Source organism: Mesoplodon bidens (assembly GCF_964165515.1).
Source record: "Mesoplodon bidens genome assembly, chromosome: 15".
NCBI lineage: Eukaryota > Metazoa > Chordata > Mammalia > Artiodactyla > Ziphiidae > Mesoplodon > Mesoplodon bidens.
Window position 1 is genome coordinate 76,713,481 of NC_138171.1, and position 13,428 is coordinate 76,726,908.

Below are 13,428 nucleotides of genomic sequence, written 5' to 3' on the forward strand. Positions count from 1 at the left end.
CCTACTTTTTAACTTTCTTTTTTCTTCTGTTACAGGTCTGTAATTACTCTGGAATCAGTAAGCCATGGCGTCAAAGAAATTTGCTGTTAAGGTAAGTAATGCTTAATAGCTTTCTTTAAAATGATTAATCACTTTCTAATATAACTGAGTCCTGTGTTAATTGAAAACAGTAGCCCTGAACTTTTCTTCTACTCTTCAAATTTGGGACACTACTGAAAACTTGAAGTAGGTGATTGAAAATTGGCATGTTAAGAATGAGATGGGGGTAGAAAATGAATGGTTCATATGGTCATGGGAGTTTCTTGCTTAAAGTCTTTTGTAAGATGCCTTTGGGGCATAACTTGGTCCTTAATGTTAAAAAGTATCATTCACATTGTATGTCCATGGTGTGATTTTTGATTATGACAAAGCACGTAAAAGTAAAGAAGCAGGCAGCAAATGCTGCACCTGGGTGAATGCCAGGAGCTTGTTCTCCTGCCTGGCTGCCCTCTTTTGCTTTCCTCTTGTAAGCATCTCTTCTCTATCCCTTGATGGCTGGGTCTGAGACCTTCTCAATTTTGGAGGAATGGGAGGGTCACCTGTGAGGGGTGGTGGGGAAGGAAAGGGGAAGAATTGGTAGTGAGTACAGTCGACCCTCCAGGTTCTGTATCCGAGAGTCCTGCAGCATCCAACTAGCTGCAGATCCAGTCTCGAGAGGAACCATTGTATGAAGGATGCTTCACATATGCCTGTTCTTTAGGGCATTTTCCCTGTGCTAGTGTTTAATTAAGCAGAAATTCAAAGCACCAAAACAGAGAAATCATAGTGGTTAACCAGATCAGATACTGTTTAGTCTTGTAGTCGTATCTTATCTTTACCAAGTCAGTGCTTTAGATTTACAACATATTTATAAATTTCATTACTTACAATTATTTCTAGTATCTGTATATTCTGTATGTAATATTCCTCTCTGTGAGAGATTATAAGTGCTGAATTTTCACAATCTGTCTGTCTAAAAATGTCTTTTGGTTTTCCTCTAGAAAGTAAAGTTTGTTTTAGAATTTTAGGTTGCACATCAGTTCCTCTCAGCACTTTAAAGGTATTTTTCCATTGTCTTTTGAAATCTCTTATTGCAGCTGAGAAATGTTTTAATTATCAGTTGATGCTTAAAAACCACCTTAAAACATAGTGACTTAAAACAGAAGCCATTTTATTCTCTCTCAGGATTCTGTAGGTCACCTGGTATCAGTTGGGCGGTTTCTCCTCTTGATGTTGGCTGGGGCTGCAGTCATCTGGGGACTCAGTTCAGCCGGCACAACGAAGCTGGCTGCGCATGTGGCTGGCAGTTGATCCTGGCTGTGCTTGGAATCTCACCTGGGGCTGTTAATTGTTGCCCTCAGTTCTCATTCAGGTGGCTGCTCTGTGTAGCTTGGGCTCCTCTCCTAGCTTGGTGGCTGAGTTTTGAGGGATGGCGTCCCAGAGCAAAAGTCGCGGGAAGAAAAAAGTGTAATTTGTCCGTCCCTTGAAGGCCTGAGCTCAGAAGTCCCACGTGCGTTTCCTCTGCATTCTATTGGTCAGAGCACTCAGAGGGTCAGCTCCAGGGAAGCTGCAACTCTCCATGGGAGAAGCAGCTTGTGCTCACAGGGAGGGGGAGAATCTGGGGGTGCATCTGTGGAGACTAGTCAGCAAAGAAGTCTACTGTCAGCCCATCGTGATTTCTTTCTTTGTTATCTTGCTTATCAAGATATCTTGGTTCTCTTTGGTTGCTCTTAAGATTTTGTGTCTTTGATATTCTATAGTTTCACTGTGAAATCTTGAGATACAGACTTTTTTTTTTTTTTTTTTTTTTTTTTGGCTGTGTTGGGTCTTCATTGCTGCATGCAGGCTTTCTCTAGTTGTGGTGAGGAGGGGCTACTCTTTGTTGCGGTGAATGGGCTTCTCATTGCGGTGGCTTCTCTTGCTGTGGAGCACGGGCCCTAGGCGCAAGGGCCTCAGTAGTCGTGGCACACAGGCTCAGTAGTTGTGGCACACGGGCCCAGTTGCTCCGCAGCATGTGGGATCCTCCCGGACCGGGGCTCGAACCCGTGTCCCCTGCACTGGCAGGCGGATTCCCAACCACTGCGCCACCAAGGAAGTCCCTCAGACTTTTTATTTATCTGGCTTGGGATGCAATGTACATCTGCATTTGGAAGAGTCAAGTCTTTCATCAATTTTGGAAAATTTCGACCTTTTTCTCTTCAAGTACTGCTCCTCTCTGTTCTCTCTGATCTCTTCTTCTGGAGCTCTTGTACGAAGTTTGTTGAATAGTCCCACGTAACTGTTTATTATGTGCTAGAGGGTGATGTTAACTCATCCAAGACTGAGCGCCTGCAGGCTGTCTGCTCAGAAAAGGACTGGGCCTCTTGCAAAGCTTCGCCCAAACCGGCTATGGTCCATTCGGATAGACAATCCTCGTCAGCCGCAAAGCTTAGACCCTAGGCCCCTAATTATGCCAGAGCTGGGTCAATTGATTTCCAAGACATACATACTGATGTGGTAAATTCTGCTACGAGATTGCCTGATCTCACAGCTGCACCAGCAAGACTTGGAACCTAACTCCCAGATCATGCCAGGTGGGGGAGTGACCCCAACCATGGGTGTCAAGCCAGCAGGTTAGGGATAGTCAAAGTTCTGACACATTATATGGAAGATACTACACATCATGTTGTGTTGGTGTCCCTGCCTCTGTCTGATCACACAGGCAAGGAACAAGTGCTTTCCTAATCATGCAGTTTAAAAGGCCCACAACCCAAGCACTGGGATCCCATTTGGAAGGTCTGACATCCTGCCCAGCCAGATGGCTGTGCACAGCCCTAGGGTGTCATGGGCAACAGGGGACATGCACACCTGCTCTTGCTGCAGTCACCATGTGCCCGCTCTGATGAACTCTGCTTGGCCATTTTCCATTTCCTTTTTCTCTTCTCTTTATGTCTGTATGTTGCATTCAGAGTGCTTTTTATCAGATCTCTTCCAGTTTAGTAAAAGCTTGTCATCAGTATTTATTCTCCTTTTTAATCTGTATTTATTCTATTCTTTGTTTATTTTTAGTGACTGTATTTTTCATTTGAGAATTTGTGTTTTTTTAATTCAAATTCTACCAATTCTTTTTTTATATATATACTTGTCCTTTTTTTCAATATGTCTCCATATCCTTCTTTTATCTCCTTCATAATCTTAAAGTAGTTGATTTTATAGCCTCTTTTAGATTGTTCTGTTATTTCCACTGTTACTTACTAAGTGTGAAATACACGGGTGGAAAGACCTATGAGCTCAGCCCTGCAGAGCAGTGGAGCGGTTTCAAGTTTACTTCTGCTGGAGCCATTGGCATTTTGGTGGTTTTGGACCAGGTTTGTATTCATTTCAGGGCTTGGGATTCCACCACCTTGTGGGTAGTCTGACTTTGCAACCCACAACTGAGTATGGCACAAGCTTAGTGTTTTTAGTTTTTAGTTTTTAGTATTTTAGTATTTTCCTTGCTGTTCTCCCTCCCCTGCCCCCCCACCCCCCACCCCTGCCAAAGCCCTGGGTGGATGGCAGGCTTTCATGCTGCTTCCCTTGGTCAGCGAGCAGATTTTTTTTTTTGCATTTTCATGAAACCCACAGTTTCTCAAGAGGATGGAAGGAAAAGCTCTCTTGAATAGCTCCTGTTCCAAGAAATTGTGGACAAACTTACCCATACGAACCCAAAGAGTATTATATGAGGATATCTACAAATTGAGTACTTATTTCTGTGTCAAGCTTTGTCTTATGTGCTAAGCTGATACAAAGAACTGAAAGTTGAAGTTCTTCACAACTCTGGACTTAACTGGAATGAGTTTATTCCCAACTCCTCTCTCTCTCCTACCCTTTTTAGGCATTAGGATGCCAGCTCTCAGCTATCCTGGCTTCCAAATACTCTGACAACTAGGCTTGAACCTTCCAAAGGGGTGATTATTTTTTTTCCAGCTTGGTTGAAATATCATTGACATTTAACATTGTGTAAGTTTAAGGTGTACAATGTGTTGATTTGATAAATGTATAAATTGCAAAATGTTTTCCACAGTAATTTTAGTTAACACGTCCTTCACTTCACATAATTACCATTTTGTTGTTGTCATGGTGAAAACATTAGAGCTTTACTCTCAAGTATACAGTACAGTGTTGTTAACTCTAGTCACCATGCTGTACATTACATCCCCGGAACTTATTCTTCTTATAACTAAAAGTTTGTACCCTTCAACCAACATCACCCTATTTACCCCACCCCTCAGCCCCTGGCAACCACCATTCTACTCTGTTTCTATGAATTCGATGTTTTAAGATTCCACATATAAGTGAAATCGTACAGTATTTATTTGTCTTTCTCTGTCTGAGTTACTACACTTAGCATAATGTCCTCAGGGTCTATCTGTGCTGCAAATGGCAGAATTTCCTTTTTATGGCTGAATAATATTCCACTGCATGTGTATGCCATATTTTCTTTATTCATTCGTCTGTCAGTGGACACTTAGGTTGTTTCCATGTCTTGGCTATTGTGAATAATGCTGCAGTGAACACGGAGTGCAGATATCTCTTCAAGATAGTGATTTCATATCCTTCAGGTATATACCCAGAAGTGGGATTGCTGGATCATATGGCAGTTCTATTTTTAAATTTTTGATTAACCTCCATGCTGTTTTCTATAGTGGCTGCACCAATTTACATTCCCACCAACCATGCAGCAGGGTTCCCTTTTCTCTACAGTCTCACCAGCATTTATCTCTTGTCTTTTTCATAATAGCTATTCTAACAGGTGTGAGGTGATATCTCATTGTGGTTTTCATTTACCTTTCCAAAGGAATGATATTGATTAGTGCTGATAGGGATTTGTTATTTTTAGTAGTCTTTTCAGATAACCAAATTCGGCTTTCATTTTATTTTCCTGTAGCATACTTGTTTTCTATTTTATTGATTTCTTTATTATTTCCTTCCTTCTACATTCTTTGAGCAAATTTGTCCTTTTTTCAGCTTCTTAAGGGGGAAGCTTAAATCATTGATTTTGGAACCTTTCTTCTTTTCTAGTATATGCACTTAAAGCTATGCATTTCTCTCTAAGTACCTACTTTACTTGTATCCTCTTGTTTTGATAGAGATGCTGTTAAAGTATCTAAGTCCCCCACTGGATTCCTGAAGCCCAGCAGTCAGTAAGTTCCACCCATGTACAGAAACTTTCCAGTCAGAGATTTATTGTCTGATCTTAATTATGAATGGACAAAAGTTACCACCAGAGATTTAAGGAAAACTTGAGAAACAGAAAACCAGAGAACTGAAAAAGAGAGAAAAAAGCAAATGAGCAAAACTGGAGGATCAGAGAGATTCTAGTAAGCAAGAAAATACTTTAAAAAACATTATAATTAGTATCCTCAAAGCAAAAAAGGAGACTATTATAACCATGTGACAAGTTCAGGATTTTATGAATAAGGGAAATTCCTGAAAATAGGTAAGAGCTCTTGTAAATTAAAAATATGATAGAAATAAAAATTTAGTAAAGTATGGGAAGATGGATAAGGAATACTGCCCAGAAAGTAGAGCAAAAAGGTAATAGTTAAAAAAATGGGAAGATAATACAAGAAAATTAGAGGTGTACAGTATTGATATGAAAATTTGATTTTGAAAAAAAAATTGATATGAAATTGATATGAAAACATTCTAGAAAGGAAAACAAAGAAAATGGTGGAGAGGAAAATTATGAAAGAAGTAATATGATAAAATTACTAGAAATGATGGCAAAAAGTTACTATTTGAAAGTTTCTGTGAGAGTGCACCTAAAAAAGGCAAGGAAAACAAGTTGTACTAAGGCGCATCATCCTAAAATTTTATAACACCAGGAACTCAGAGAAGATCCTAAAAGAAAATCAGATCACATACAGAGGATCAGATTCAGAACAGCCTTCCCAGCAGCTGTAGTTGTGGACAGTGGAACAATTCCTTAGATATTCTGAGGATAATAGTTTCTGATCTTGGGTGGCCTCGGCCTGCAGCAGCTTGAAGCAGGGTTTTGGTTCCCCTGCCAGAGATTGAGGCTGGGTCGCGTCAGTGAAGCACAGAAACCTAGCCACTAGACCAGTGGTCAGTGACAAGGCCCTGGCCCTTTGGCTTTGCAGAAGAGAGTTCCCACAGAGATGGAAAGTAGTGAAACAAGTAAAGTGTCTATTAGGAGAAAAAAAAAAGAGTAGAGGATGTGTGGATAGACACACGGGCGGACTCAGAGAGAGTCGCGCCCTCGTGGTAGTTTGAATCACTTTTATGGGGCATTTCTTCCGGGTTTCCTTTGGCCTATCACTTTGCTTTGCCTGGTTCTGAATCCGTATTTGGAACATCTCAGGATCCTCCCATGTGTTCACGTGCATCTCTCAGCCAAGATGGATTCCACCGAAGAGGCCTATGGGTAGTTGGCCTCTTACTGTGGGGTGGCTCCCCCCTCCCTTTTTGACCTCCAAGGAGCTTTCTAGTCGAGAAAATTTCCTTGACTTGGAGAATGAGAAATATGTGGTCTCTTATCTTCTATCTAGGCAGGGCCCAGCCTCCTCTCTCAATTGTCCTGCTATTCTCATCTTGGAGTATCAGTTCACAGGGAACAAATCTCCAATTGCTTACCCTGGTGCGGGGGGTTGGGGGGGGCTTGTGGCCCATCTACCTCCTGCCTCAGTTTCCAGCCCTGAATGCTATTCACAGCTCAACTTTCAATCACATGTTAAGGTGGAATAGAGGCATTTTCAGACTTGAAAAGGCTAAAAAAAGTTTTCTTCTAATGTACCCTATTTTAGGAAGGATATGATTTTTCCCGGATGGGACGGTGAACAGAGAAAGGGTGAGATTGGGATCCAGGAAATAGGGAATCCAGCAGGTGAGGGCCTAAGCCAATCCCATGATGATCAATTGTGTATAATGCTTAGAGAGTAACCAGTCCAATTGGAACAGGACAGATGGTTCTATGAAAGATGTCTCCAACAAAAAAGGAAATGAATAAAATACCACATGTACTTAAATGTATTGAGGGGAGTTTCTGTAGGTCAGAGTGTGGGAATGATTTAGTGGTAGGAATATGGGAAACTATCCCTTAATTCTAAGCAAACAAAAGATTATGCAAGATAGAAAAGTAAGCATAGTATAACTACATGGCTCAGCTTTGAACACTTCATATTTTGCGATCTTCAAATTTTGGAAGTCTGGGGAAGGAGACGTGTGAGTGGGTGGGTTGCAAGCATTATGTTTCCATTTTCCATGGATAGTGTTTAAATCTGAAATAATAAAAGATTACAGTATAAACAAAATATTTAGAACTATTTAGTAAATACCAGATGACATAGATGAAGTTCTCAGTGTGGTGTCTCCTAGTGAGTGAAAGTTGGGGTGAGGGGGGAGCCAGGATGGGGCGGAGGAGGACTGTTTTTGATAGGTCATTTTAATCTGTGTATATGGATTACTATGATAAAAAATCACATGAATAAAAGTTAAAAGGAATTAACTTATGCAAATTTTCATATAGATGCATTTACTTTTGACCATCTGGGTTGAAAAATACTTGGATAGAGCACGGTTTCCAAACTAACAGAAAAGCAGATGAATACCCAACAATTTGCCACTTGCACCTCAGTTTATTCTGAGACTTTCCTTGGAATGGTATTAATTATCCATGCAAACAGATTATTCTTATTCAAATGAAGAAAGGTCTTCTGACCTTCCTGCATAGAAGAGGGCTTTTTAAAAACAAAGCAAAACAAAACAAAACAAAACACTGCTGTGACCCTGGCCTTCAGCTCTTTCTTATAACTGCCTCCTAGGCCAGAATTTCAGGAAATGGCAGTGGTGTATGAGATAAGTCCTTGGAACCCCAGCTTTCAGGGTCTCTTGACTTCTGGGCCACTGCAGCCCAGGGCAGGAGGATGCGTCCTAAACTCCAGTGAAGGCTTTCTCAGCTCAAAGTAGTAGTGGCAGCAGACACATGTCTCCCCAAGGCTCCTCCGTGATCTTAATTCTAGCTCTGCACCCACCCCAGTGTTTTAGAACTTCCATAATTATAAGTTCTTTAGGGAACAAGGGGTCAGAAAGTTACACCCCACAGATGAGCTGCTTGTTTCTGTAAATAAAGTTTTATTGGAACACAAACACTCCCATTTGTTTATATGTTGTGCCTGGCTGCTTTTACACTACAATGGCAGAGTTGAATAGTTGCAGCAGAGACCTTATTGCGTGCAAAGTCTGAAACATTTATATATTACATAAGCAGATTTAAGTATATGAATATATCTCTTAAAGCACATCTCAATTCGTACTGGCCATGTGTCAAGTGCTTAGAGGCACACGTAGGTAGTAGTAGTAGTAGCAGCTGAATTGGACAGCATGGGTCTGAATCAGTGAATCCTTCTGTACTCCTGCTTCCTTGCACCTTGTCAGAGTAAGCTTTCAATGAAGTTTACCTTGGGTTAAACCGGCTGTAAGGGCACGGTAAATTAGGAAGGTCAAGGCAACGCCATTTCCTTTGCAAGTAGAAGCAAGAAATAGACATGGACATATAATGTATTCAAGTTTAGTAAGAAGAAAATAAATTTAAATAATAAATTATTGTGGAAAGTGTCAAATCAATATTCATGGTATCTACCTCTGAAAAGTTTATGGGTCCATCCCCCACTTCACAGGTGCTTTAAAAGTGTTGCCAGGTCTCACTCCCATGCAATTATAGTTACAATCTTATGATTTAAAATTTTCGACTTGGGTTCCAGCAGAGCAGTACTGTGTTCCTACTTCATTGTCTGTCTTTGTTTGTAGATCATTTCCTCTGCTTCCTGCATCTGTTTTCTTGGATTAGTTACGTATTACACCAAAGTCTAGAATTCTTTTGTCTACAAAGCTTGCTCTGCTGCTTTCCCTTCCCACAGCCCACTTTATTGTGGGTGGGAAAATTTTTGTTGGGAGGGCTTGATTAATTAAAAGGGATTCATGGCTTCCCTAGCAGGAAGATTACAGAGCCTGGCTTAGTGACAGGCCAGTCAGTACTTAGGGAAAAACTCAGACCAGCCAGACTTCCCTGGAATGTGGATCTGGCTTTGTCTTCTTCCACAGGGAGTGTGTAATGACCTCCTTCCCACCCACTCCAGGAGACTTGAAGCTTTTACTTTTGCTGTTGATAGTTGTCCACTTTTTATTCCGGGGTTGGGGGGAGTGCGGTGTGCTGGACTTTTGGGGTATGAAGACTGAGTTATTTCCTAAATCTGAAGTAACAGATTTAAGATTTTATTAATGTTAACAAAGAGAGGAGAGATTTTACATTAAAAAAAAAAAAAATCTCCCCGCATCGCTACTATCTGTTTTTCGTTCCATTCCTTTGTAACAATTATAGTTTTATCTTCTCTGAATTTCAGTTAACCTTAGTCTCAGCATTCCTTAGAACAACCGCAAAAAGAAATATGCCCAAGAATTGACAGTGATTTCCCCTTTATAAAAAGTGAAGAGCAACTCTTTGAACTTCTAGAGAGAGAAAGTTGAATAGCAAATGGGCTTTTGTCTTGCTGGTTTGCCTCAGTGAATAACTTAAATTCTGTGCCTTAGGTTTTTCCTTTACCTAAAGGGAATGTAGCACTTTGTCATCAGCACTCATTTGGAAATAGATGCATTGATTTTGTGTTTTGAAAAAAAAGATGTATGCAAATATTTTCATATCAGTCGAGTTCTAGTTAATGACTCTATTAAATTTTGAGAAAGACTAAAACTGAAGTGTCCTAACACAATAAATCACAAAAGTTTTAAATGGTTACATTCTTTAGTAGAAATAAATCTGAAGGAAGGGTGTGCAACCTTTAACCCTGAGAATGTTTTTACAAAGGCATTTGTCTTTGTGAGACTTTCCAAGGTGAAAGAAGTAGCTCTGTATTCCTTCCCCTAGAACTTAAACTCTTCATCTTCCAGTTGCTTCTTAATTTTGTCTGTTCGTTGGGCGAGCTTGAAGTTTTAAAGACACACAGGATCCCTACAAGTTTTCCCAGTGGTCATGACACGCACACCAACTACAGTCGGTTGCTCCTCCCCCACTGCATAGTATCTGTTCTGTTACGTTGCTCACGCTGGGAACTATTCAACTAAACGTGTGCTGAGTACTTGATAGATTTGGAATAAAGTTCATAAAAGTGTACCGGCCGTCACCCAGTTAAATGCTGCATCAGGCTTAAAGTTTTCAGGGACCTTCTCACTCCAGTGAGAGCATTTGTTCTGAGTGTTGATGACTTTGAAACAACATTCTTGTTGGACTTGAAATGAAACTTCCTTTTCCAAGTGTTCTCTCTGCTTCTCTGGCCAGACACCCAGTTTTCTGGGCTTTTTCCCCACTCCTTCCCCATGTGGATCAGCACATCTATGCTTTTTGGGAATGATTAGAAAGTGTTTAAATACAGCCCTGGCTTCTCACCCGCTTTTCAGTTTCAACTCTCCACCTGCCTCCCTGAAGTGTCTGCCTAAACTGATCCCTAAAACTTTGCACTAAGAATTCAGTTTATCACATTTTCTTCTAAATTGGCTTTTGCTTTGAATGTCCCTGGCTGTACCCTCACATCCTGGGCTCGCCAAATTACGCTGTCTCGATTCAAGGCACTCTGATAACTATTCTCCCCCTTCCTCTTTAACTTTGACCCATATTTTCATCTTGGAACTTGGGAACATGGCCCACCTATTCCTATGAAAGCGATGCATTTGCATTTCCTGCAGTGATCTGGCCTGTGGTTTTCTCTCTTCCTTTTCCCTCTCACCTTTTCTTCTGTAGTCTATACTCATCAGCTTTTTCCAGGCTTGACCAAAGACTCGCTTTTGTTTTCACACAAGATCTCAACTTTTCCTGCATCGATTACCCTCTCACTTTGTTCCTTTGACTGCTACGCGCAGCTTCTGTTGTCCGTGTTATATATATTCTCCAATTATTTATATCTATATCTACCCATGCTCTTACAACATACTGTTCCCAGCCACATTTCCCAGGAAGAAGGACCTGTGCTCTGCTTGTTATGTATCTACCTTGAGTAATCCGGAGTATTTCTGAGGTGCCTGGTATCCCTCACTTTCCCTATTACAAAGATGAGAAATGTCTTTCCTCGTGGCTTATGGGAAACAGGAAAGTCACTCAAGCTTAGAGTTATTTCTTACTGGTCTTTTTTCAGTCCCAGACAAGGAATGTTGTAATCTTCAATTTGTGGTTTATTTCTTTTGTTAAAAAAAAATTGCATCTCAACCTGTTTCTCCTTTAAGGAGTCCACAGTTTCACTTTGAAAATATTTTAAGTAATTCTTTTGAAAATAGCCAAAATGACAATGTATAGAGTTTGCTTCTATTTGGCCTTCAGGAAAGTAAATTAGTCCAGTATAATGATGTTAATTCTTTGGACATCATCATATTTTAATTAACACCTTAGTGTTAGACCATGATATGCTAATTTTTTCCAACATACATACAAAGCACATGTGTATGTTATTAACTTATTCTGGTGTCAAAAATAATTCTTAGTAGGAAAGTAGATTCAGGGTCTCTCACAGATGCAAGAACTCAGTACGTTCCTTGGATTCTCTCTGAGGGCTGTAGAGGGCATCATTGTTCTGTGTTTTGTAAAGTACCTCTCTGCAGTGATCCAAGGAAGCACAGCAGCCAGAGTGCTTTTAAAATTGCTGGCTCATTCCTAAATCATCATGACATGCTAAATGCCGGTGTTTGCTTGCCTGGGAGTTGTGTGTGTGCCCTCACCTATAGCCTGTTAGCCTGTGGATGTTTAGATTGCTCTGTCTTATAGTTCTCCTCGCCGGGAAACACCACCGTTAACCACAGCGGAAGAAAACAGAACAACCCAAACTATCCACAGTGGCCTCAGAGGAAGCGTTGTCAGTGACACAGGATTGCCTCGGGCGTGCTTCCCTTCCAGATTCCAGAAGCTGAAGCGAGGGGCTGAGAGTGAGGGTCCCTTTGGTCCTTGCACGGCTTTGGGGCCCCAGCCCAGCCCTGGTCCTAGCAGTTAAAGGCTGGAGGGCTCGACTGGGACAAAGTCCTTGAAGTCGGTGTTATTACAGTTACTGTACTTCCTACTCACCTTTCCTAACTGTTATCGTTACTGTGAGTTTTGGGGATGCATGGTTGAGGAAGTGAGATGTAGGGTGGGGATTAACAGAGGGTCCTTGCATCCCAGAATCCCTGGGAATGGAAATGATATTTCACTGAATGGCGCACACGTGCAACAGTCCAGTCATTAGCCACGTGATGTAAGGATGCACAGTGTTCATTTATTCTTTTTTTTTTTTTTTTTTTTTTTTGCGGTACGCGGGCCTCTCACTGTTGTGGCCCCTCCTGTTGCGGAGCGCAGGCTCCGGACGCGCAGGCTCAGCGGCCATGGCTCACGGGCCCAGCCGCTCCGCGGCACGTGAGATCTTCCCAGACCGGGGCACGAACCCATGTCCCCTGCATCGGCAGGCGGACTCTCAACCACTGCGCCACCAGGGAAGCCCAGTGTTCATTTATTCTTATTGGCCTTTTCGATGTGTCTCTGGTAGTAACCTCTTGGAACACCCAGGATTAAGTAATATAGGAAATTAGGCCATTGCATAGGTCGCTTTGTTGCATGTGAGTAGCATGTGACAATAACATTCTGATCTTAAGACTACTAGAAACACCAAGTAAAGAATGAGTTTGTAATAGTGACCATACACAGCACACAGGCACGTGCTGTTTTGCAAGTGTGAGCTGAGATGAGGAAGAATGTTATGCTGTTTGTTTCACAAAGATGTAGTGTTATATAGATTCTGGCAAGGCATGTGCCAGGTCTGGCATCCCACTTTTCATGACCTGAAAAATTCACTGTCTCTTATGGATCAGTATTGAGATCATGTCTTGTTCTAAGTTTCTGTGATTCTCTATATTCTATTCATGTGACTCTAGGTTCTTTTATAGTACTTCTTGAAATTTAGATCCTCAGGTTTTTGAGGAAGGGATTCTAGAAGATGAAATTAGCATCAGACTTTTGATCAGGGTTCCTGATATCATGTTGTGGCTTCACTTGTGAAATGTGGATGACTGGGTGAATTGTGTTACCCCTCTGAGCATCCATTTCTTCAGCTGTGGGGTAGTGCTATTATTCCTATCTGTTTGACAGAGTTTCTTGTGGGTATCAGAGTAATAATAAAAGGCAGTGCTGTCAAAGTGTTTGGGAAAAGAACACTTTATGCATGTCATGGGCCGTCAGTAATTATTTAATATTTTACAGTGACATTCTGTATAGTGTTAGAGGGACTTGGCCTGAGCGTCTTATTTGTTCTTTGTCTCATAATTCTTTGGCATGAGGACTAGTCTAATTCTTTTCATATGTGAGGTGTCAGCAAATCTTCGTTTATCCCTAGCGTGCAAGGCCCTGGGTTAGGCACTAGAGAC

At 41.3% G+C, this 13,428-nt stretch overlaps 1 protein-coding gene across 1 annotated transcript in view; it reads left to right on the plus strand.

Moving 5' to 3' along the window:
- The window catches only part of SLX4IP (SLX4 interacting protein), a 190,725-nt gene that overhangs the window by 24,461 nt on the left and 152,836 nt on the right, over window positions 1–13,428 (plus strand). Inside the window, 1 exon segment of the mRNA XM_081255852.1 lies at window positions 36–91. Within this exon segment, the coding sequence (XP_081111978.1) occupies window positions 65–91 (27 nt within the window). The 5' untranslated portion in view covers window positions 36–64.